The 22,538-nt window shown below is 43.7% G+C and overlaps 2 protein-coding genes across 3 annotated transcripts in view; one reads left to right on the top strand and one right to left on the bottom strand.

Moving 5' to 3' along the window:
• Nucleotides 1-17,059, top strand: part of PLS3 (plastin 3) — a 49,874-nt gene extending 32,815 nt beyond the window's left edge. For both annotated transcript variants that reach the window (XM_005526186.3, XM_014255347.2), the window contains exons 3-16: nt 3,186-3,349; nt 5,710-5,839; nt 6,281-6,413; nt 7,670-7,751; nt 8,418-8,583; nt 9,683-9,825; nt 11,163-11,258; nt 11,770-11,965; nt 12,627-12,705; nt 12,899-13,013; nt 13,133-13,266; nt 14,116-14,239; nt 14,823-14,947; nt 15,750-17,059. In XM_005526186.3, coding sequence (XP_005526243.1) covers nt 3,186-3,349; nt 5,710-5,839; nt 6,281-6,413; nt 7,670-7,751; nt 8,418-8,583; nt 9,683-9,825; nt 11,163-11,258; nt 11,770-11,965; nt 12,627-12,705; nt 12,899-13,013; nt 13,133-13,266; nt 14,116-14,239; nt 14,823-14,947; nt 15,750-15,882 — 1,820 coding nt within the window. In that variant the 3' untranslated portion in view covers nt 15,883-17,059. The remainder of the gene's footprint in view (nt 1-3,185; nt 3,350-5,709; nt 5,840-6,280; nt 6,414-7,669; nt 7,752-8,417; nt 8,584-9,682; nt 9,826-11,162; nt 11,259-11,769; nt 11,966-12,626; nt 12,706-12,898; nt 13,014-13,132; nt 13,267-14,115; nt 14,240-14,822; nt 14,948-15,749) is intronic.
• A 2,801-nt stretch (nt 17,060-19,860) lies between these two features.
• Nucleotides 19,861-21,147, bottom strand: LOC102105018 (uncharacterized). Its single transcript, XM_005526253.3, has one exon. It carries the CDS (start codon nt 21,145-21,147, stop codon nt 19,861-19,863), a length of 1,287 nt encoding a protein of 428 aa, XP_005526310.2.
• Between the last annotated feature and the right edge of the window lie 1,391 nt (nt 21,148-22,538).

Here is a 22,538-nt window from a genome sequence, read left to right on the forward strand (position 1 = left end):
GCTGAGAAGCTAAAACTTGCAATGAGAGCATCTTTAGTGCAAAACCAGTTACTTGGTGTGTGGTCTTACAGTTAAACTGACAGACCTGATTTGCTTGTAATTCCCACTCCCAAGTGTCTGGCACATAGATGCCCTTTTACTCTGTGAAGTAAATTGGTGATTAATTTTTTTCCCCAGAATATTAAGGAAGAATAATTCTTACAAGTTGGGATATTGTTAAGATACTGCAAGAGCTTAGATCCTGAGTCCTGAGAATCAAAGGTTTTGTGTGAGTTAAGTTGTGCCCTTTGCACTTGATTTTGTGTTGTTTGTCTGAGCCCAGGGCAGCCTCTCCTGATGGGCAAAATCTTTCTTTGTGCCATGCTCCTGACTTAGGTGAGCTCCCATGTAAGTGTGCATTTCAGATGGCTCTTTGTGTGGCAGAGCTCCTACTTGTTATTTATTTTTATTTTTTTAGTGAGCAAAGTTAAATCTTTGAACTAAGGACACCTGGAGTAATGGGAAGATACTGATTGCAGGAGTGAATGAAACCATCAAATTGGGCAGATTTTGACCCAGCTTGGAGTAAATTCCTCATACCTGCCCTGCAAGGCTCCATATGTAGAACCAAGCTCTAAATAGGTTTCAGCATCCTTTTACCCATGTGTCCCTTACTGGAGTTGCAGACTTTGGAGCTCAGTTTCCTGATGTCTCACCTAAGAGTCTTCTGTCTCATGAAATACCTTGTAAGGTTTTATCCCTTTCAAATCTGAATAGGCTCAGACATGGCTCTTGCAAGCCTGAATCAGAAACACTTCTGAATGCTTAACCCAGACACGTCAAGAGGAAAACCTTTACCAAATCTGAATCAGAACTGGATCTCATCAAGGATACAATATATATTTTGAAGTCTTGTTTCTCTCTGTCCTTTGCCTACTGCTTACATCTACTCGAACATTTGGGTAGGTGTAAAACTTAGGTGGTGGATTGATTGGAAGAAGTTATGAACAGATGTTTTTGTATTTACCTGCTTAATTTGGCAGCATGCTGAGGGATCATGGTTGGTTCAGTCAGGCAAAAGCCAGGGAGTTGGCTACAAGCTGAGGGTGAAAGCAAAGTTTTGTTTTAGGGTTACAGGCCCTGGAGCTTCGGAAATCCCTTCTTGACTTATTTTCCTCACTGGCTGTAAGGAGGGGAAAAGATGCATATTGTAAAGTTAGATTCAGTAATAAAAATTCTGTAATAGAAGAAGTTGTGATTTATCTAGAGGGGAAATAGTTTGCTCATGACATCTCAGGCTGGACTGTTAATAAATCTTGCCTTTGTAAGCTTGTATTATTTCAGAATAAAATTCTAAAATTGAGGGCCAGACAGCAGCCTATTGGTGTCATTAATCATTGCCCCAAACCACTTTATTTCCTCAGCACTATTGTAAACACTGACTTCTCATGAAATAGTTTAATGTATTAATTCACTGGAAGTGGTGCTCTTCCTTAGTCTGAGACACAGAGATTGGGGTGTAGGAGGGAGTACAGGTTTGCTCTGGTTACTTTGGATATTTGCCACTGAGCAAAGTTTCACTTTCTTGCTAACTGATAAAAACAATTTTAAAATCCCATATTCCCATATGGATCTGGAAAATGAGGACTGGTGGTGAAAACATGCTGCTTGCTGGAACACTGCTGTGAAACAAAATCTAAAAAACACAGAATCCTCATTAAAAGCAAACTGACCTCCACAATTTGGTTAAAAGAAAAATAACCCTGGACTATAGAACTATCCTGATTGTTTTCTTTCTTCTTGAAAGTATCGCCCTTTAAGAATAAATACTGACCTTAGTGACTGAGGTGAGATTCCCTCTTGAAGAAAACCAAATTCTGGGGCTGGGGCAGCTCTTCAGGCACTAAATTAACTTCCCTGGGCTGTCCGTAGCACTTGCCTACAGCAAAGGGATTTTAGTATCCTATTACTGAGCCAGTAACAGCACAGTATGCCCTGAATCCCTGCTCTCCAAAGATGGGGCTGTAGGGTCATGCTTATGTCTTGAGTTGTCAATCTGGGCTGTACAACTACTTCAAATGCTCTGTCTCCTTGTGGACCCAACTCTGCTGAAATCTGTGTGCCAGCTCTGCTGTGAGCAACGCTCTGCTCATCCTGGTTAGCTTGGGGAAGGAGGCTCCCAAGCCCTGCCTGTCCACGGTGGCAGGAAAATCTCACTTGTCTGAAGAAAGTCTGGGGCTGCTGGATTTGCCATGTGGTCAGTAGATGTGATGATGTCCCCAAAGAGGTTGGGATCTGTTGTGTGCAGAGCTCCAGTGTCCCTCTAGATTCTTGTTTTCTCCCTCAGTCTAGTAGGTGACCCTATCTCACTAAACACATGGTGCTGCTGTGGCTTGGTGACAGACTGTGAAAGCAAATGTCCTTGCAGAGCATTCTTGGGCAGCAATAAAATACCTGGTTGTAATTTGCTGCCAGTGTTAAATGGAGAGCATCATTGACAACATGATAAAAACACAACTGCAGAGCTGACCTAGTGTTTTTAGTTCAGAAAGTAAGAGGTGCTGTGTTTCATTACCATCTATTTTTAACATGCGAGGGCTGTGGTATTTAGATGTAAAAAGAGACATTCTGGAGATTGTTTATGAAAATACAGATGTTCTGTTGTGAAACTTTAACACCAGACTTGTCACATGTGCCCAGAGTCATCGTGGTCAGTCCTGCTTCAAAGCTGCTGTTGCCCGGAGCTGGAGGGTTCCCGTGACTTGTGCTGGGACACTCTCTGAGGATGTGCTGTGTGTATTTATTGTGTGTCTTTGGTTCCTATGGGTGTCCTTTGAACAATGTACTCCTTGATATTTTTGGTGTGATAAAGTACTGGGATGGTCTGCCTGGGGAGGTTGTGGAGTCACCACCCCTGGATGTGTTTAAGACTGGATGTGGCACTCGGTGCTGTGGTTCAGTTGAGATGTTAGGGCATGGGTTGGACTTCATGATCTTGAAGGTCTCTTCCAACCTTGTGATTCTGTGTGGGTATCCTGCTGTGTTCCCATGTCCTGCCTGGATTCAGCAGGTCCCCAGTGCAGGTTGCTCTCCTTAAAGCTCTTGGACATGGTGGGGGGGTCATGGTTTTGCCCCTCTGTTGTGGGTCAGTTCTATCAGGTACAGGCACATTTCTAAAACCTTCTGCTGCCTTTTCTCTTCCTCAGACCTCAACAGCAATGGGTTCATCTGTGACTATGAGTTGCATGAGCTGTTCAAGGAGGCCAGCCTGCCTCTCCCTGGGTACAAAGTGAGAGAGATCATCCAGAAGCTCATGATCGATGGCGACAAGAATAAAGATGGGAAGATTAGTTTTGAAGAGTTCGTCTATGTAAGTAATATTTCTGAATTGCCAGTGGCCTGGGGGGGCCCTTTTAGACAAAGCTAAGGAAGACTGTGGAAGAGGCTGAACCTGACTTCTCAGCCACTTACCCTAAACCTAATTTTCTTTTGACAAACTGGTCAATTCTGAGGACTAGCCATGTAAAAATCAGTTCTTTGTACAGGTATCTGTATATGATCAGTCTTTTGTGCTGTTATTGACAGCCTTTAGATTTGGACAGACGAGAACTATTGGTTGGTTTTTGAACAAAAACCAACCAACTAAAAATAATCCATGTGGTTTTCCTATAGGATAGCTTCATTGGAGGCCAAAATACTGTTTCCACATGAGGTGACAACTGGAAAAAAAGAATTGCAATGATCCAAGCTTACAGTATTTACTGGAAGCTATTCAGTTTTTCCAGGCACACAGATGAATGCTTGTTTTCCCTGTGTATCAGTATAAATTTCTTCCTCCTTTTAATGGGACTACAAGTACTTGCTAAAGAGTTGAAAGGGCATTTCAAGACACACTTGGATTTGTGTTAGGTGCTGATCTAGGAAAATTCAAATCTCTTGCCTTGAAAGGGAAGAACAGGAGTAAGGTGATAGGATCAGCCTTTTTTTGTAGAAATAGGCCAGAATTAAAAAAATTATTTATTTTTACAAAAGCGCAAGGCTTCTGAGATAATAAAATTCTTCATCCTTTTGATGCTCTGATGACTGAATGCTGAAGGAGTAATTAAAGTATGTGCAGTAGATTGAGGGAGATGTTTTCATGTCAGTTTTCTTGATATTTCTTCATTTATCTTCACTTTCTGTTCCTTAATTGTTTTCAGACCCTCTGAACTTTTTGAGTTCGGAGTCAACTAGTAAGTTGGAGTTTGCAGTTTGTAAGCACTTGCATGCTGGGTGCATGTTTCAGCTGTTGGTTTGAGCTGGTCCATAACTCTTAACTTTGCACTAGGAAGTAAAAATTACTAGAAATAAATTTCTTCTGTTGCATTTGAAAGGTACCAGTGATTGAGTAAAGACAAAATGTCTTAGGGGCAGCTGAGGTGTACATTAGCAGCAATGCTTAGCTGCATGATTTTTACCAACTGAGCTCTTGCTCTGAGCATTTTTGCTGGAATTATGGTACAAAGAATGACATGAACTGACTTTACATTGGGACCAAGTGACTTAGTGGTACCTCAGCATTAGAGTACATATTCTCAAGAAGATATGCAATACCAGTAGTTAACCCAGGAAATTTTAAAATAAATAGATCTAAAACAAAGCCCCTTTGGTTAAAGCCAACCAACCAGAAATCCCCCAACTTTTGGGCTCTCAGATATTCCATCAGCTTTACTTGATCAACCTCTGCATGCCATCAGGAGATGATTTAACCACACTGTATCATCATCTTGACTTGCCACCCTCCCTGTGTTTAAGGAACAGGCAAGATGAGGAGTGACAGCTAGCAGCCTGGTGCTGTAGTGACACCTGTGCAGCCTGGTGTCCTCTCCTTTCAGCAGAAATATGTTGTTATCCTGCTTTACAGTGCTGTTTCACTGTCTTTTTCTGGGTGGTGCTTAGAGAACCTGTGCACATTTCATTTGTGTTTTCAGCTTGGTTGAAAATAATTTAGTTCAGTTTTGAGGCAGTTACAGTAGGTTTTCCAGCCACTGAATGTGTTTTTTACTAATAGCTGCTCAGTTCTGTAGAGCCTTGGGGCCACTAATAGTAGCATCCAACCTGTGCAAATGGCACATGCAGTCTTCCTGTGCTAAAGCATCTCTTCTGCCCTCCAACAAGAGGGTGTTTTTCCAGTTAGCCAAAGCCTGCTGTTGAGGAATGGGGAATCTCTACTTGCAGCACTCGTTGTTTCACTTTACTGCAGATTTGACTGTTACATGCTTAAAGAGAATTGTTTCTTGGGTTGTGGACAAAAGTCTTTTGTGTGAACTAAAGTCACAATCTCACAAGCATCTGGCTTATGCAGAAAGGTTAAAATTGCACCGCAGCTTTCTCAAGTTTGGCCCTGCAGGACCTGCTGCATGTGTTACCTGTGCTCAGACTGCAAAGGTTTCATGGTTTTTTCTTGTGGTCTCCCGAAATCTACTTGTAAAGGTAAATATATGCAAGCTACTTTAAGCCTAATGCTTCTGTTTCAATAGGCACTTGCAGTGTGTGTTTGAGAAAGTGAGGTGACTCTCTGCCCACTGTCCATGTCAGATTTAATACCACTACACCCTTGCTGGGCCTTTCACATTTGCTGATTTTACTGTGAATTTTGCTTTAAAGCTGAGAAGAAATAGCTCCTGCTGTGGTCCTTTTTGTTTTATGAAGATGATTTTTTCTTGTCTAACAGAGCACTTTAAATTGTAGATTTTCCAAGAGGTGAAAAGCAGTGATATCGCTAAAACATTCCGAAGAGCCATTAACAGGAAGGAAGGAATCTGTGCCATTGGGGGCACCTCAGAGCTCTCCAGCGAGGGGACCCAGCACTCCTACTCAGGTACCACTCTGCTTCCCACTCTTCTCTTGGGTTTTGGAGGTCCTGTACCAAAACCAGCCCATTCCTACCACCATGCCATGTGCTGTGCTCTAGCTCTCTGAGAACTGAGTGATCTCACATCAGGGTGAAAGCAGGACAGAATTAATGTGCTGCAAATTTAATGTTGTATAAGTTAAATGTGTTCTTACTTGCTAACTGTGCTTGCTGATGAAGTCCTTGTGTCACACACAGTATGATAAAGTTGTTAAATAACAAGTAAATAACAGGAATAATTCTGCTAGTTGTAAGTGAGAGTCTTCTTTCTTTAAATTTTGTGTGACTAATGAAATGTGTGGTAATGATAGTGGGATTGTTATTTCCCTGGGCTATTGTACTCTGCTTCTTTTGAGAAAATCTTTGTTATGAAAAAACTTGTATTAAATTTATGATTGGTTATCTTAGAGGAAGAGAAATATGCCTTTGTAAACTGGATAAACAAAGCCCTGGAAAATGATCCCGACTGTAGGCATGTTATTCCAATGAACCCAAATACAGATGACCTGTTCAAAGCTGTGGGAGATGGGATTGTGCTATGGTAAGTCATGATGGCTCCTGAATAAAAATAAAAAAATAAAAAAAAGTTAAAAATCAGCAAAATAAGTTTCCAAAACTGTAGTTAGGGGAATTTTCATCCTATTCTAGGCTGGTTCTCAGGCTTTCATTGCCATTGTGTGATGCCTCAGCTTTGGTGCCAGCTGATATTTTCATCCAGTGCTTTTGTTTGGGTTTGTGACTGAGTTTGCTGAGGGGGCAGAAGGTGCTTTGTGGGAGCAGGAGCTGTCCTGGTGCAAGCTCAGCCTGGTGCTGGGTAGCTTGAGGAGGGGCACATGTGATAAATAGCCCATTCTCTTGGATGTTCAGGCAGACAGTGTCCTCTGTGGGAATGTTAGAGACCTTATTATGCATTAACTCAAAAATGGATTTTCTGGGCATCTTCTTGTCCTTTTTAATAAATGCACTAAGTAAGTTAGGTGACTTAATCTGTTACATGCCAAGAACAGAAGACATCCAGGGCTGCTAAATACCAGCAACCTTCTGTGTATGAGGCTTTTGTTGGTTTTACGGGTTAGGTTCATTTGTTTTACTGTAAGTGAATTAATGTAGTGGAGAACTGGATCAACCTGGAATTTCAGTAACTCTGTATCAATACACAAAGTTAGTTTAAGTGAGTTACCTGCTCTCTTTAATTTCTTTTATTTTTTAACTTTAGCTCATGATGCATATTTTTAGTTTATTTCCCATTTCAAGTAATTCATGGCTTTAGGCAAAGACTGAACTGAGTAGGAAGTAGTTCATAATATAAAGTTTAAATTTGCCATATTTGGTGTTGATTAAAAATTCATTGAGCTCACAAGCTCCCCACTGAGCTCTCCAAGTGTTTGTTCTTTTTTGGGGCAGGTTTTCTTGCCAGCAGTAGTAAACCTTTACAATAGGAGGAAGTTTGTTGTCTTAGTAGAATGTGCAGTGGATGTCAGCAGAGCAATGAGTCTTCAGTAGTTCGGGGACTGCACTGTAAATAATTCATGTGCTCTTTTTGCTCCAGCAGCTGAGATCAGTAGTGGCTGGGAACATGTTTAAAGTTTCAGGCTTAGCTATTAGTTACAAATACATTCTTGACAATGTAAATATTAACTTCTGATTTATGCAATCTTGATTTTTATGAAAAATAATTACACAAAAACAAGCAGGCTAAAGGAAATGTGCTGTGGTGAGTATTGTCATGGTGCATTGAGTTTTGTTCGGATTAAATACTAAGTATTGTTCAAATATCATTGGTTTTCCTCCTAACAGCAAAATGATCAATCTTTCTGTTCCTGACACAATTGATGAAAGAGCAATTAATAAGAAGAAACTGACACCATTCATAATTCAGGTATAAAGCATTTCTGAATTTTATTTTCTGAAGTTCATATTAAGATAGAATTAATGAATGTAGCATGGTGGCTCAAGGCATTATTGTAGAATGTTGGAAAGGAGCAAGTTTTATAGCTTCTGTTTAATTATTAAATGCAGTTTTGTACTGTGCATATTTTACAGTTCTGTGGGCATGGTTCAGAAATGCTGAATTAATGACAAAATGGGTAAAGTGGATGAAATGTTTCCCACACGTGATATTGCTGTGGTGATTATGTACAGCACTGTCTTTTTTAAACAATGTGGTTATTGGTGTTGGTCATGTATCATTTCATGCTGGGGCAGGTTGTTTTTGTGAGGAAGCCTCTGTGTGTAGGTATGTGTGTAAATTAGCACTTCTCTAGCCTTATTCTTTTTGATGCTACTAGAAGCAGCTAACTTGGAGGCTGAAACTAAATACCAGAGGCTGAAATTAAACCCTGGTGCCTAGTTCAGTTCTTATTGATTCAGCCTGCTGCCACCACAGCCCTCTTAAGACTTCAGCTGGAGAGTGGCTGGGAGTGTTTCCCCTGAGCTGCTGCTGCTGGAGCAAGGACAAAGGGAAAACCTCCGTTCTGCTGGTGCTGGATGAAAGGGGAAGCAGCATCTCCCTGGACTGTGTCTGACTGGGCTTTGCTGTTTGCAGGAGAACCTGAACCTGGCCTTGAATTCTGCATCTGCCATCGGCTGTCATGTTGTCAATATTGGTGCAGAGGACTTGAGGGAAGGGAAGCCCCACCTGGTCCTTGGGCTCCTCTGGCAGATCATAAAGATCGGCTTGTTCGCTGACATCGAGCTCAGCAGAAATGAAGGTAAATTCAATTCCAAGTGATTACTTCTAAAGCATGAGCACAGCATTGCTTGTGCTGTCAGCCCCAGCCCTGCCACTTCCTCTCTTCCCTCCCTCCTCTCTCCTGGAAGAAGGATCATCAGGGCATGTGCCAAGCTGAGCGTTCTCCGGCCTGTCTGTAGCTGTGCAGCAGGTTCATGCAGGTGGGTTGTGCCATCCTGGTGATGTATCAGCCTTGGAGAAGTGGCTGAACACCAGCCTGTAAGTCAGGATGAAGCTTGGCTTGAGCCTGGCAGTGAATGAGCACATTGCTTGGTGGTGCCCTAGGCTGCTCCTGCTGCAGGTTCCTAACCGTGTTGGGATGTGGCAAAAGCTGCTTGGATCCTTTTAGGATTATAGACAACTACATATCTTTCTCAAAAAAATTTTAAAAAGGGGGGGAACTTCAGCTCTGTGGTAGTTATTTGGTTCTAAAATCCTCCTTGCTGCTGTCACTGATGCAGCTCTTGCCTTGCTTTTTCCTTGGTGGCGAGAGACTGATGCTGCAGATCTCTCCCTGTGCTCACTTGGTCCTGCATGACAGCCTCTAAAACTTAAACTTTTCAAATCATCTGAAGAGCTCTGAGATTCCTGCATGTGCTATCAGAGCATCCAGATGAAGGGGCTTCAGTGTCTTTTATTTAAGCTTCCCCATCATGAAGTGTTGACATTGTTTGGCTTAGATTGAAAATTCATGGCAAATGAAGCATTGGGCAGCTGAAAGGGTGCTTATCTTGGCTCCTCTGGGTTTTTATAATGATGCTTGTGAAACTGCTTGGAAGCATTTTTCATTGAGATAGAAGTGCATTTGCATTTAGCTTCCTGTCATCAGCTTAAAAGACTGCACATACATAAAGTCCAGAGAATCTTACTATACAAGAAAAAGGAAAATACTTTCTTACACAAATATGTCTAGATAATTATACTCCTCTCTGTGTAAAAACCAACTCAGGAAAACTCTGCTTATACCCAGGATATTTTGACATATTCAGTAGTTGGTATTGTACCTCCCTGAAATCTTGGTGCAGCTTGAATTCTGGCATGCAGGTTTGACTCTTCCCTCACAATCATTTTTCTTGTAGCTCTGGCTGCCTTACTTCGTGATGGTGAAAATCTGGAGGACCTTATGAAACTATCCCCAGAGGAGCTGCTCCTAAGATGGGCCAACTTCCACCTGGAAAACGCAGGCTGGCACAAAATCAGTAACTTCAGCTCAGATATCAAGGTACCAAAGCTCTCCTGATTTGCAATGCCTGGGAAAAAGCTGGGAGCTGGACAGGGATGTGTTTGCCTGTGTAAATGAGGCCTTTCATCTTCAGACAGGCCCTTTCATAACCCTCATTTATTGAGTGGTCTTACCAGGGGACGTTCTGGATATTCTGTTTGAGGTTCTTTCTTACCATGAGGATGAGCCCAGTATTGAACTATGTTTCCTCCAGTGCTGCTTTTGTTTTAATCAGCTCTGAAACTGGTATTTCTTATGTTTTCAAATGTCCTTAATCCATATTTTGGTGGAGATAATGGGGGAAAACACTTCACTGAGAGTGAGACTTCCACATACTCTTGGCGGGCGATGGCATTTCATCTAAAATGTCGTGGGCTGGAGAGAGGAGGGGAAACAAGACCTCTTATTCTTCACACTGGGTTTAGTAGGAATGGGAGTAGGGACTCTTAAAGCTGCTTTTCACATGTGAGTGGGGGCACTGGTGAGAAATGGAGGATGGTGACTCAGGGTCAGTGTGGGGCATCTGGACACTGGTCTCAGCAGTTTTCTGGAGCTTATTCACATGGCCAGCAGTTTCAAGTAGGAGAAAGAAGATTGAGATAGGGAAAAAAAAAATTATTGTTGAGGTGTATGGGGAGCACAGATCTGACCTGTTGTGTGTGCATGGTCACTCTTATTCCAATTTCAAAATTACTTACACTTTTGCTGATAGCTGTTGGCTCTTCTTTGGTGCATCCCCTAGGCTGCCATGATATGCTGAGGACTAAAAGGACATGCAGTTGATAAATAATCACTACAGCTGTTGTCTCCTCCTGGTTTGTCACCATCCCTGGCCTGTCTCCTCTAAGCTGTTCTAGCTAATGTGCAGGCACAGAAGAGAACACTCAGACAGCTTGTAATCAGCTTTTTGCTTGGAATTTGTCTTCACTGAGCCATTTTCGTCATTGCTGTGGCAGTAGGAATGGCTGCCTTGTTTAGAGGTTAGGGCTGCCTTGGGGCATCTGGGGGCCATGAGTGTGAGCAGCATGGGGTCATTGTCTCCTCCAGCCACTGCAGAGGTGGCTGTGACACCAGAGCTTGTAGCAAAGGCAGCTTTCAAACAGTCAGACTGCATAATTGTCATCTTAAATATTTCTAACATTTTCCCTTTGTTTCCTTTCCTGCTGCCTGGATTTCTACTATTGTGCTCTCTTTTAAGCTTACAGATTTTGGCAATTCAGTAAAGGTACATAAGCCAATTATGCACGGTGACTTGTTAAAAACGAGCTTGAAATGAGTTGTTATGGTCTATTCACTGCTGTGCAGGAGAGCTGAATTTTCTTTTTCATTCACTTCAGGATTCCAGAGCCTATTTCCACCTCCTCAATCAAATTGCACCCAAAGGTCAGAAAGAAGGAGAGCCTCAGATTGATATTAACATGTCAGGTTTCAATGTAAGTATTCAGGCTGTCACGTCCTCATCCTGTAGAATCACGAACTGTCTGTACCCTACCACTGCCCCATGACATCTGGATAACCCAGTATCTTAATTTCTAGAGCGTGTACAGTGTCAATGGCCCTGTGCACACCTCAGGTGTGTGCTCAGTGACTGCTCGCTGCCAGCCTAGTCACTACCCTCCAGTTAACAGAGGTGATTGAGAAATCCTTTGTGGGTTTGCCCCATTCGGGAGCACGTTGACTTCTTTTGACTCACCAAGTTCCAAAAGCATTAAAATTTGACAGCATGTGAGCTTGGAAAGCACCATGCTAAGAAAAATAGCAAGACAAGCCATGACAATGGCACAGCAGCAGGGGTTGGTGTGTGTGCCTCATCCCTTCGCTCAGTTAGTGACTGATGCCAAGCATGGACTTGTGACATTGCTCCAGATAGTGGTCAGAGGCTTCCCACCTGCTTTGTAGCCCAGTCTGTTCCACGACAGCTCTTGTCCATTGCATCCCTGGCAGGAAAAGGATGACTTGCGGAGGGCAGAGTACATGCTGCAGCAGGCAGATCGGCTCGGCTGCCGGCAGTTCGTCACACCCGCTGATGTGGTCAGTGGCAACCCCAAACTCAACCTGGCCTTCGTTGCCAACCTGTTCAACAAGTACCCAGCACTTACCAAGCCTGAAAACCAGGACATCGACTGGACCCTTTTGGAAGGTGATGGCCGTATCAGGGACAAGATTAGCAGGAGGGGACTATCTAAAGTAAACAGTTGTGTCACTGGAGGCTGTGCCCTGCAGAGGTATCGCCATTCAAGTAACACCTATGATTTGAGGCTTCAGTGCTGCAGTGGTTGTTTACTCATTTGGGACAGATGAGAAGGGCACTTGGCAGCCTGTTCAGCTGCTCTGACCCTATTGTGGAGCCTGAACCTATAGGCACAGTGCCAGCAGCTGTCACTCACCATGCCGGGGAATTTGGTTTTGCCATTTCCTGTGATGGGCAAGAAAACCTCAGAAATGCAGTGACATGTTCATGGGAACGCTAATTGTTGGCACAACTGGGACTGGGCTGTGACAGCAGTTAGCTAACACCTATGTGAAAGACCTTTCTGCTCCTTTTTCTTGAAGAAAGTGCAAAAAAAAGTGCAAAAGTGCAAAGCCCTGAGGCTTGAGAAAATCAAAATTATATCCAAGACTAGATAGCAGGGTCACCCTCTTCCTTTGAAAAAAATTGTAATAGAAAAAAAAATACTCTTGCTCTGCTTAAAACCTCCTGGTGAGCTCTGCTGCTCAGAGCTCCCTGCCTTGCAAGGTGTAAATCCCTGCTCAGCTTTGAACCTGCAGAATTTGCAGTGAACCTGTTTTCTGCCATGTAGGAGAGACGCGTGAGGAACGGACCTTCCGCAACTGGATGAACTCCCTTGGTGTCAACCCCCACGTAAATCACCTCTATGGGTAAGCTTCAGGCTCTTGGGAGACCCAGCTTAGTTTTTTCTTTTTAGGGTTGTTGAAATTGCAACAACCTGTGAAGAACAGTAATTACTCACAAATTAATTTGTGAATAATCAGTTTCAAAATTTGATTCAGTTCAAATTGAACTTTGCTCAAATCTCGAAACGTTAGACTTAATCCATGTTTTCCACTTCAGAGATCTCCAGGATGCACTGGTAATACTACAATTATATGAAAAGATCAAAGTTCCTGTTGACTGGAATAAGGTTAACAAGCCTCCGTACCCTAAACTTGGAGCAAATATGAAGAAGGTAAATATGTCAAAAGACTTCAAAGGAAGCCATGGACACTAAAAATTCCTGTTTGAGGCTTCTACTAAAGTGAGTGTGTTTGTGAGTGATTTTTCTGTTTAAACTCTTGTCCTGTGTAGCTGGAAAACTGTAACTACGCTGTAGACCTGGGAAAGCATCCAGCTAAATTCTCCCTGGTTGGCATCGGAGGGCAAGATCTGAATGATGGAAACCCAACGCTGACACTGGCCTTGGTCTGGCAGTTGATGAGAAGGTAGGACCCCTCTCAAATATGTGAAACTTGTCAATGGAGTACAGAATTTGGGAATTTTCTTCTGTGAGAGCATTGCAGCACCTGGAACTGGTCACCCAAAATGATTGTAAAACCTCTGTCCTGTGGGGAGTGTCTGAGACACACCTGGACAGAACTGTGATGGAGCTGCACGTGAGAGGCTGGAGCAGACATCTCTGGACAGCCTGTTGGTGGACCTGTGATTATCCTGTGACCACCTCCCTCTCACCTGCTCAAGTCTGCTCCACAAGCAGACACCCTGAGTAGGAACATTACACAACTTTTATGTTATGATTTTTAATTGGAAATTGAGAGGGAACCATTGTGGGGCTGCTTTATTGCCCTCTTTTTTTTTTTGAATGGGGGAAGGAAGAAACTTAATAACAGATAAAGCTGATCTTCCTGTTACCTAGTTCTGAAGAATTGTAAGATTATGCAAATGTAGCTCTGGAAAAAAGGTGTGTGGTAGCTCCTAATTTGACATTAGAGGTCTGAATGCCAACTCCTGAGGTAATCCACACCTTTTAGGTAATGTATTACCCCTATGGAGTCAGTGATCAAACAGTTTACCAAGTGTCCTGAGCTCAGGTAATTTTGTGAGCTCCTATTAAATGACATGAAATGCTAGAAAGACTAAATGCTTTAACAGAACTCACACTTCAGGTAAGATACATGGTTCTTTCTTTTTGCTAAAGGAGTTTAATAAAAAGCTCAAGCCCAGAGCTGAGACTATGTAAAGACTTTCCAAGCTGCTGTGACTCATGTTGCATCCTGGCTGCATGGCTTTGTCCTGGCTCTGTGCCTAATCTTGTTCTCTCTGCTGGTTCTCAGGTACACACTGAATGTCCTCGAGGACCTGGGTGATGGTCAGAAAGCCAATGATGATATTATAGTCAGCTGGGTAAACCAGACCCTGAAAGAAGCTGGCAAGTCCACCTCCATCCAGAACTTCAAGGTGCAGATTCCCTTCTTGCCTACAAGAGGAGACAAGTACCCCAAAAAATTTTTCATCAGCTGCAGGAGAACAGCAGGGGCATCTTAGAAAGGAGTTCAAACAGGGCAGGATTCAGTCTGTGCTGGGAACAGGGTGGCTTCAAGCTACAAGACAAGAGACTGTTTAGGACTGCCCATGGCGAGGAATAGTGGCAGAGGAGGGGGGTAGTCAGGACCTGGGGGTAGAGATGGGAGTTGAGATGCTGGCAAGCAAAGGGGCTGGAGCTGATGTGCATTTGGAGGTGAGCATTGTGCCCTGGGCTGTGCTCAGCAGGGCAGAGCTGCTGCCTGCACGAGTACTTCTTTGGATTTTCAGAGCACTTGCAGTAAATTGGAGTAATAGTATTGTGTATTGTCACCAAAGGAGAGGCAGTGGTTTGGTTTTCCCTCTGGTTTCACCTGGAAATAGTCACTAGCAGTGATGCTTTGAAGAAGCTCATTTAAAACTTCTTTGGCTGCATGTTGCAGAGCAACTGAATTGAGGTGAGAATTGTGCTTTAACGATTGGACACTCATATTTACTTCTCTGTCCCTGTATTCTCTAGGACAAGACTATCAGCACGAGCTTGGCAGTTGTGGATTTAATTGATGCCATTCAGCCTGGTTGTATCAACTATGACCTAGTAAAGACTGGACACCTATCAGAAGATGACAAGCAAAATAACGCTAAGTAAGTTTGCTCTCTCAAAAGCTGTTGTGCACATTCAATGTGCTGGCCTCAAGAGCTGCAGGTGTTTTGACCACAGTTAATTGCTGTGGTTTTCAGTCTCTTCTAGCACAGTACTTTTTAAAAACACAGGCAGCACTTACTGAAATTGGGTTGCTGTCCTTGCTTGTGACGCTGGAGGGAGCAGTTGGCTGCACTCTGGCTTGCTGAGAGAAATGCAGAGCTGCTGTGGCAGTTCTTACCAGTAATACTCTATTTCTCACCTGTTTGTTAAGGCATTTGAAATATTCAGCTGGTGGCTCAGAGTTTTGAAATGGAACCCTTGTATGTCTTACATCTTGTTGAATCATCACAAATTGTCAAGTTTAAAGTATGCCTATTAAAACATGCCTTTGAAATGTGTGTTCTGTGACTGTTCTGCAGTGGAAGAATGACAGCAAAATTTCTGGCAGATAATAATCTCACTTGGTTATTCATAAGGAGCAATGAGAAGATGAAATGTTACATGATTAATCCTTCATTATATATGCTATTAGCCCTAACAAATATTAATTAAGATTCTTTTTTAACTGTTGGTAAAGTGGACTTGACATTCAAAGGTCAGTTTGCACATTAAAAACACTTTACTGTGGAAAAGGAAAACAGCAAAAGATGGGAAAAACTTGTAAAACAAAAGGATGTGGTGTGATTAAACTGTTCCACATCTTGAATCTTAATAAAGAATAGGTGAAATTATGTTGGATGGGGCAGGATTTGCCTTGTCATTTACTGGTTGCTGACCACCTCATCTTTCCATGGTGAATAGGTATGCTGTGTCCATGGCAAGAAGAATTGGTGCCAGAGTTTATGCTCTTCCAGAAGATCTTGTGGAGGTGAAGCCAAAGATGGTCATGACCGTGTTTGCCTGCTTGATGGGGAGAGGAATGAAGCGAGTATAAAAGGGATAATCCATGTAAAGGAAAAAAAACCAAAATGCAACAAAAACCCAACCTGCCACCCTGGGTGCATGAGTAGCAGATGGGCTGTGACCACGTTGAAATGCTGTTGGCCTTGGAACTGTTGAAGTTCAAAGGACTTTGTTTTGCTTTGCAAGACAAATTTATCAAAATTCTCAGGGGGAGGAGTTTTAACCAACAAACATGCTCTTTTCCCAAAGGAAAGTTTAACTTATCAAGAGCTCACAGAAATGCATTCATAGCAGACCTGCATCTTGCAATATTGCTCTGGAGCTGTTTTCACTCCATTATTTCTCAGATACTTGATGTGTGGTTTTTTACCCTTGAGGGCTATAAGGTGGTTGGTATGAGTTGTAATGGAAACAAATCTAATTTCTATCTGCAGTCCACTTTAATTTCTATCATACAGTCCAAGCATATTTTAGGTTTGACCACATCCTTAATTTTGCAAATAAAGCTACAGTACAAGTTGGGACCTGCAGGCCAGCTCGCAATGCTAAATGAGAAATGTGTAATTAGGAAGATGTACTTCCTCTGGTATTCTTTGTACATGGTGCTTTTTTGTACATCTAACTATTTTGATTACTTTACAAATAAAGCATGGCAGTTTTTTCTCTTGCTGCTTATAAAAAGGGTTTTTTTTTTGGTTTGTTTGTTTTTTAAGGTTTTACTATATATAATAATACCACCATCCTTGGACCTCTTGCAGTAACGTATGATCATGTTGCTGGTGACGTGGTTACACCTGAGAATGGAAGTGAATGCATTTTTGTATGCATCTTGGTTCGGTTCTGTGCATCTAGAAAATAATTTTTACAAAAATCTGCATGAAAACTATAACTTTTTTATTTAAAATGCTGTTAGATACAAAACCATACTACATTGTGGAGAGGTTTTGTGCAGGGAAGAGGCAAATGGTATAAACAGCAGGGTTCAATAAAGCGAACAGCAAATGTGCTGGAATATAAAATTATTTTTACAGATAAATGGAAGGAAGCATTGTCACCAAAGAAGGAAGATGCTGTATCCATAGGATTTAATATTCTCTTGCTTTGGCAAGCTGTTTGCTATATTTTGAGATCATATTGCTATTCCAAGCTATTCAAAGTGATGTAATATGGTGGCAAAGCATTAGTTGAAATAAAAACATTTAAATACACGCTTCTCTCCTTATTTGCACTGACCCAGCATGGCAGCCTGTCTTCAGCTGCAGCTGGAGCTTCTGGGCTGCAGTGCCACACACAATCTTTCTTCATCTTTAATGGCCTGAGGTAAATCTGATACTCTGTACTGGTCCTTCAGAGCATGTTGAGGGGTTGGTGCTGCTGGCAGCACAGCAGGGAAAGGTCCCTTAAAAGCAGAAGTTGTTTGAAGCAGCAGCTTCTGTATTGTTGTGCCTTGGGGGCTTCAGAGATGAACATTTGTATGGGGGCTAATTGAGTGAAAGGGACTGCGTTTTTCTGTGTGTAGGAGAAAAGGACAGGTGAAAAGGAGGAATTTGACAGGGAGCTGAAGGCAGGCTGGGGCACCTGGGAGCAGATGAGCAGGAGCCCTGCCTGCTGCAGGGGTGAGAGCATGGGCTGTGGTGGCACGGCTGGCAGTGCTCCTTGCTCTGTGTGTGGAGTGTCAGCAGAGCACCCCAGTGATCCCCTGCACGAAGCCTTGTGCAGAGCTGCCTGGAAACTTTCCACTGGTACACTTTTTTCACAAGAAAAGTATGTTAACAAAGCTTCCCACAGGAAATTGCATGTTTTCACTCAAGATGGAGCGATATACCGTAAGTAGAGTTGCAGCCATCCCACTGAAACCGTGTTCTGGTGATTTATGGCACTGGCAGTTGTGGTGTAATTAAGGTCAAAATTCTTGGACTTTGGAAGTGGCCACGTGCATTTCTCCTGTCTTGCCTCTTTTGCCTCCTTGGTACCAGGTTGAAGGGGGAGAAATGGGTACTTTGACAATTACAGAATGGGAAAGCATCTCCTTGTGCTGGATGTATTTAAGAAAGAAAAGTTTAGGGTACAAGCAAAGTGGATCTCACACAGAAGGTCCAGTGCAGGGCAATCAGGACAAACCCAGTGCTTTTTCTCCAGTAAACACTTTGAACAAGCAGGTTTTCAAATGGTTTGTTTTGTCAAACACACTTAAAATTTCCAACAGGAGATGTAAACTTTTAGCACATTTCCTTCTTCCTGCAACTCTTTTTGCTCTTTAATATTAAATTATTTGTTAGTATTTATACTTTGTTCTGCTTCTTCAATGACATGCTTTTTGTTTCCAAGGTTTTTTAGCAGTGTCAGCTTTGTTCATATTTGTTATTGATTTTTTTTTTTAAACAGTTGGACTTGGTGCTTCTGTTGTGGGTGCATGTTGTCCTTATCCTTAATCTTAAGGTTCTTCTTCAGATGTCTTTGCAAGCCCAGACTGCCTCCTCAGGGAGGCACTTTTTCTCGTACACCTTGCAAGTTAAATTTTTTGTGGATTAAAAATGTAGCCACATGTTCTCCCTGAGCATACTGTGTATAACTTGTTAAATATTTCTATGACTTTTTATCACAGCACAGAGGAAGCAATTTACTTGTGCTCCTGTTACTGTTTAATGAGGTGGTGGTGTAAAAGTGGAAGGAATATTTTCTCAAAGCATTCAGAGAAGGCAAGGCTCTTGTCCATATAAATTTTTTGCCAATTTATATTATTGAATGGGAAAAAAATCAAATCTTTTAGGGACTTAAGAAATTGCTGAGGTGGACTTTGCTTGCTTTTTTGCTTCTGCCTTTTTCTATTGCAGCTTGATAGAGAGGAATGCAAAAGCAAGAAACCAGCTGGAGTGTTTTTCCACTACTTCTCAAAGTATGTGAAGCTGGTGAAACAGCATAAACAATGTAAGCAAAAATTTATTGTATTGATCGTTAAATACTTTGCACAAACCTAATCACAAATATAACAGGGATGCAGCATGTGTGGTTTTGTTGTGAAGCCCTACTTCGTCCCTTCCCTGGTGTAACAGCAAAGGTTGGCCCTGCTCTGCACTCCATGGCAGGTTTCCCATGTCAAATTATGCTGGTTTGTGTGTTTTCAGCCCTAAGAAAGGGTTTATTTCACTCTTAGCTCTTATCAGCTTGGGATAATTCCTCTAAGGACAGGGACAAATGTGGTGTGTCTGGAACACATTCCGTTGCTTCCTTCTGCGAGCACCCAGTAAACATTGGATGAGGGTTTTTAATGTACCTGCACAAATGGAAAATTCCATTTGGGAGGATGGAGAAGGCTGATCTGTGATCCCAGCAGCTGAAGGGAGGCAGATTGGGGGTATGGCACTAGAATTGTGCTGTGACAGATCTCCTTGAAGGCATGCAGGGAGGCACAACTTGTACAGACCATCCCTGAGACACTTGACCTCTGCAGGGGTAAATGCAGGGCCATGTTAGCTGAGGTTCAGTGCTGTGAGGAGCAGCTCAGTGATAAAATGTTTTACATTTTACACCTCCAGCACTGTTTTAGATCCTAACAGCAGAGATCCCCATGTTCCCGCTGTGGGGAGGTACCACATGCTCACAGCAGTGCTGATGGACTGGGCCTTTTCTAAGGATTCCAGACGTCCTAGAGCACATGCAATTTATTCCTATTTCAGCAGTACTCACAATATGCCCAGTGTGGGCTGGGCAGAGGAAGGCAGCCCCTCCCAGGGAGGTCACACCTGGCTATGGTCAGTTGGGAAATGGGGAGGACAGAGGGGAACATGCTTCCCAGCCCCACATCACCAGCACAAGCCCCAGCCCTGAACTTGCCAAGGTGAGCATTTGCATTGAATTTTTACGTTAGCATTTCAGAACTAAATAATTTATTCCTATATAATAAAATCCTTTTATTTCCATATAAAACCCACCCGTCGTGCCAACCATTGTCCACAAACAAATTTCAAGAGAATAAATACGTAGCCTCCGCTTTATAATTGAAACACCATTAAAACGTGGCCACCACGGTGCCCCAGCCCCTCTCATTGTACCACGTGTGGCAGGCAAGCGCCAGCAGGATGAGCTGGCCGGGCAGAGCGGGGGGCCTGGGAGCCACGCTGGTCCCAGCCACCCCACACTTGTCCTCCCTGGGCAGCTCCAGTGGCACCGTGCAGTCCCCCAGCTCCCCAGGGCGGGGTTCCTCGGGTGCTGTTGTGTTGGGGGGGCCGGGGAAGGCGCAGTCCAGCCCCTGGATGACAGCCCGGCGTGTGGCTGTCCAGTGCCAGAACCAGAGCATGCTGCAGTCACACCTCCAGGGGTTGTGGGACAGGAACACGTACTTGAGCTTGGTCAGCTCAGCGAACGAGCGCGTGGGCAGGGAGCTGAGGTTGTTTCTGCTCAGGTGAAGGAAGTGCAGCTTGTTTAGGTATAAAAAAGCAGAGTCTGAGATGGAGGAGATCTGGTTGTTGTTCAGGTACAGGCTTCTCAAGTTGAGCAGGTGTCTGAAGGTGCAATCGACAGCCGTGATTCTGTTGGCTTCGAGGTGCATGGTCTTGAGCTGGATCAAGCCTTCAAAAAGCTGATTAGGCAAATCAGTGATGAAGTTGTGTCCTAAATTTAACATGCCCAATCTGAGAAGCTTTGCAAAAGCTCCATTTTGGATGATCCATATCCGATTCCTCCTGAGATTCAGATCGTACAGGGTTTCCAGGTCCTTCAGGGAATCTCTGCCGATGGCTTCTATGTGATTGCCCTCCAGGGACAGCCTCGTGAGGCTGGAGAGGTTCCTGAAGGCTTGCGGGACATACCGCATGTTATTGGAGGCTAAATCAAGCCTTTCTAAGGAAGGCAAGTGTGAAAAAAGAAGTGGGTGGATTTCAAAGATATTGCAGTGGGACAAGTCCAGGCTGATGAGGTTTAATAGTCCTCTGAAAGTGTTTGCATGCAGGTAGGTGAGGCGTGAGTTCCTGCTGAGGTGCAACTCCTGCAGCCTGCTGAGAGCATGGAAAGTTCCTGGGGTCAGGAAAGTCAGATTGTTCCCATCTAGCCAGAGGCTGTGAAGGAAAGTCAGGTTTCTGAAGGTGTTGGTGTTGAGAATCCGCAAATAATTGTTGGAGAGGTTTAGAGAGATGGTGGATGCTGCTATTTCTCCAGGTAGGGTTTTCAGTCCAGCTCTGTTGCAGAGGATGGTCTCTTCAGGTGTACATTTGCACATGCTTGGGCATGAATTGGAGACATTCAGACTCAGCCCAGCCTTTGCTGCACAAGTAAATATAAATATAACAAGAAAGAACATGACCAGCCACACATCAGCCACAGCATCTAATACCTGATGGACAGCAGAGAAGGAGGCAAGAAAAAGAGCGTGTACCTTTTGGGCAGGTGAGCTGCAGGCATGGCAGGGTTGGTTGGACTGTGCACAGTGAAAATAAATCAGCTGGTTCTTCCTGCTGCAGCCCTGTGGGGATTAAGTGTTCAGGCACGTCAGAGCTGATTAAGCACTGCCCTGAGAGGCAGGGAGGTTTCTCAGCCCAGCATCATGCTCTGATAGTGGTTTTTCTCACCTCCTGCCCTCTGCAAACAGCAGCAGGTAACAGACTTCCTCTGGCAGCTGTCTGGGAGAGGTTCCTGCTCATGGGCTATCACCTTTCTCAGGGTCTGCTTGGCAGTTGGCTCACAAAATACTTCTGGAGGAATTCTTGTCATTTTCTCCTGCTAGAGCTTCAGCAAAGGCAGTGGAAGGTGGCAGTACCATCCAAGTGAGGGTACTTGCCCCAGTGTGGCTGCACACAGTGACAAGTGCCCTGGGCTCAGGCTCAGGGAAACGCAGCTGTGACCGAGCCTTGAGCACAGCCTGGGACTCCCCTGCAGTGAAATGGGAGACTGCCAGGAGCTGTGCAAGCCTCTCGTCCTCTGGCAGCTGGGAAAGCACAGGGGAGTGCTGTGTCCTGGCTGTGCCTCTTCTTGGGATAAGCCCTGAGCCATTTATGAGTGGTGAAGGGTGAACCCTGAGCTGAAACATGGAGCACCCCAAGGGCTCACTGTCCTTCCCAGGGCACTGCCTGTCTCCAGCAGGTCTGAAATGCCCCTGAGCAACTGGAGCTGAACTTTAGGGCCCTTAAAAATCTGTGTCCTTGCCCCTGCCCTGTTTTTTAACCTATATCCACAGTGCAAAGAGAAAGCACTTTTGGGGGCCTCATTGATGAACTCAACAGCCCGGGATCAGCAATCTCTAGACTGATCATTCTGCAGGAGGACCAGATGCAGGGCTTGCAGCTGATGTGTCATTAGGGCAGCCAGTGACACAATTGCTGCTCTTGTTTTTTGTCACTCTTAATTTTTCTTTTCCACTTCTCTCTGTTGGATTTCTCATGTGTTCTGATGTGCTTGAAGCATCTTTTGTCAGCCCCCTGCCTTCCAGTGCATTTCCTCATTCTTAATTTTTTGGTCTGTCTCAACTTTGTTCTTTTTCATGTTTTACAGATTGGCCTTTCTTTCTCTCCCCTGTTCTGCCAGCTCTCTCCAGACAGTGGCTAAACCCCCAAGTATGCCCAACAGTAGGTGTGACCTGGATAAGTTTGCAGCTCAGTTGTGTTCTCAGCAGAAGCAGATTATATTTCCTGTGCTGTTAAATTGCTATGTTTGCTCCAGCTAGTTCTGTTTTCTTCTTCATTTGTTCAAGCAATA

The sequence above is a fragment of the Pseudopodoces humilis genome, chromosome 15 (assembly GCF_049639895.1).
Source record: "Pseudopodoces humilis isolate 2021_Gansu_Grassland_sample_001 chromosome 15, ASM4963989v1, whole genome shotgun sequence".
Taxonomy (NCBI): domain Eukaryota; kingdom Metazoa; phylum Chordata; class Aves; order Passeriformes; family Paridae; genus Pseudopodoces; species Pseudopodoces humilis.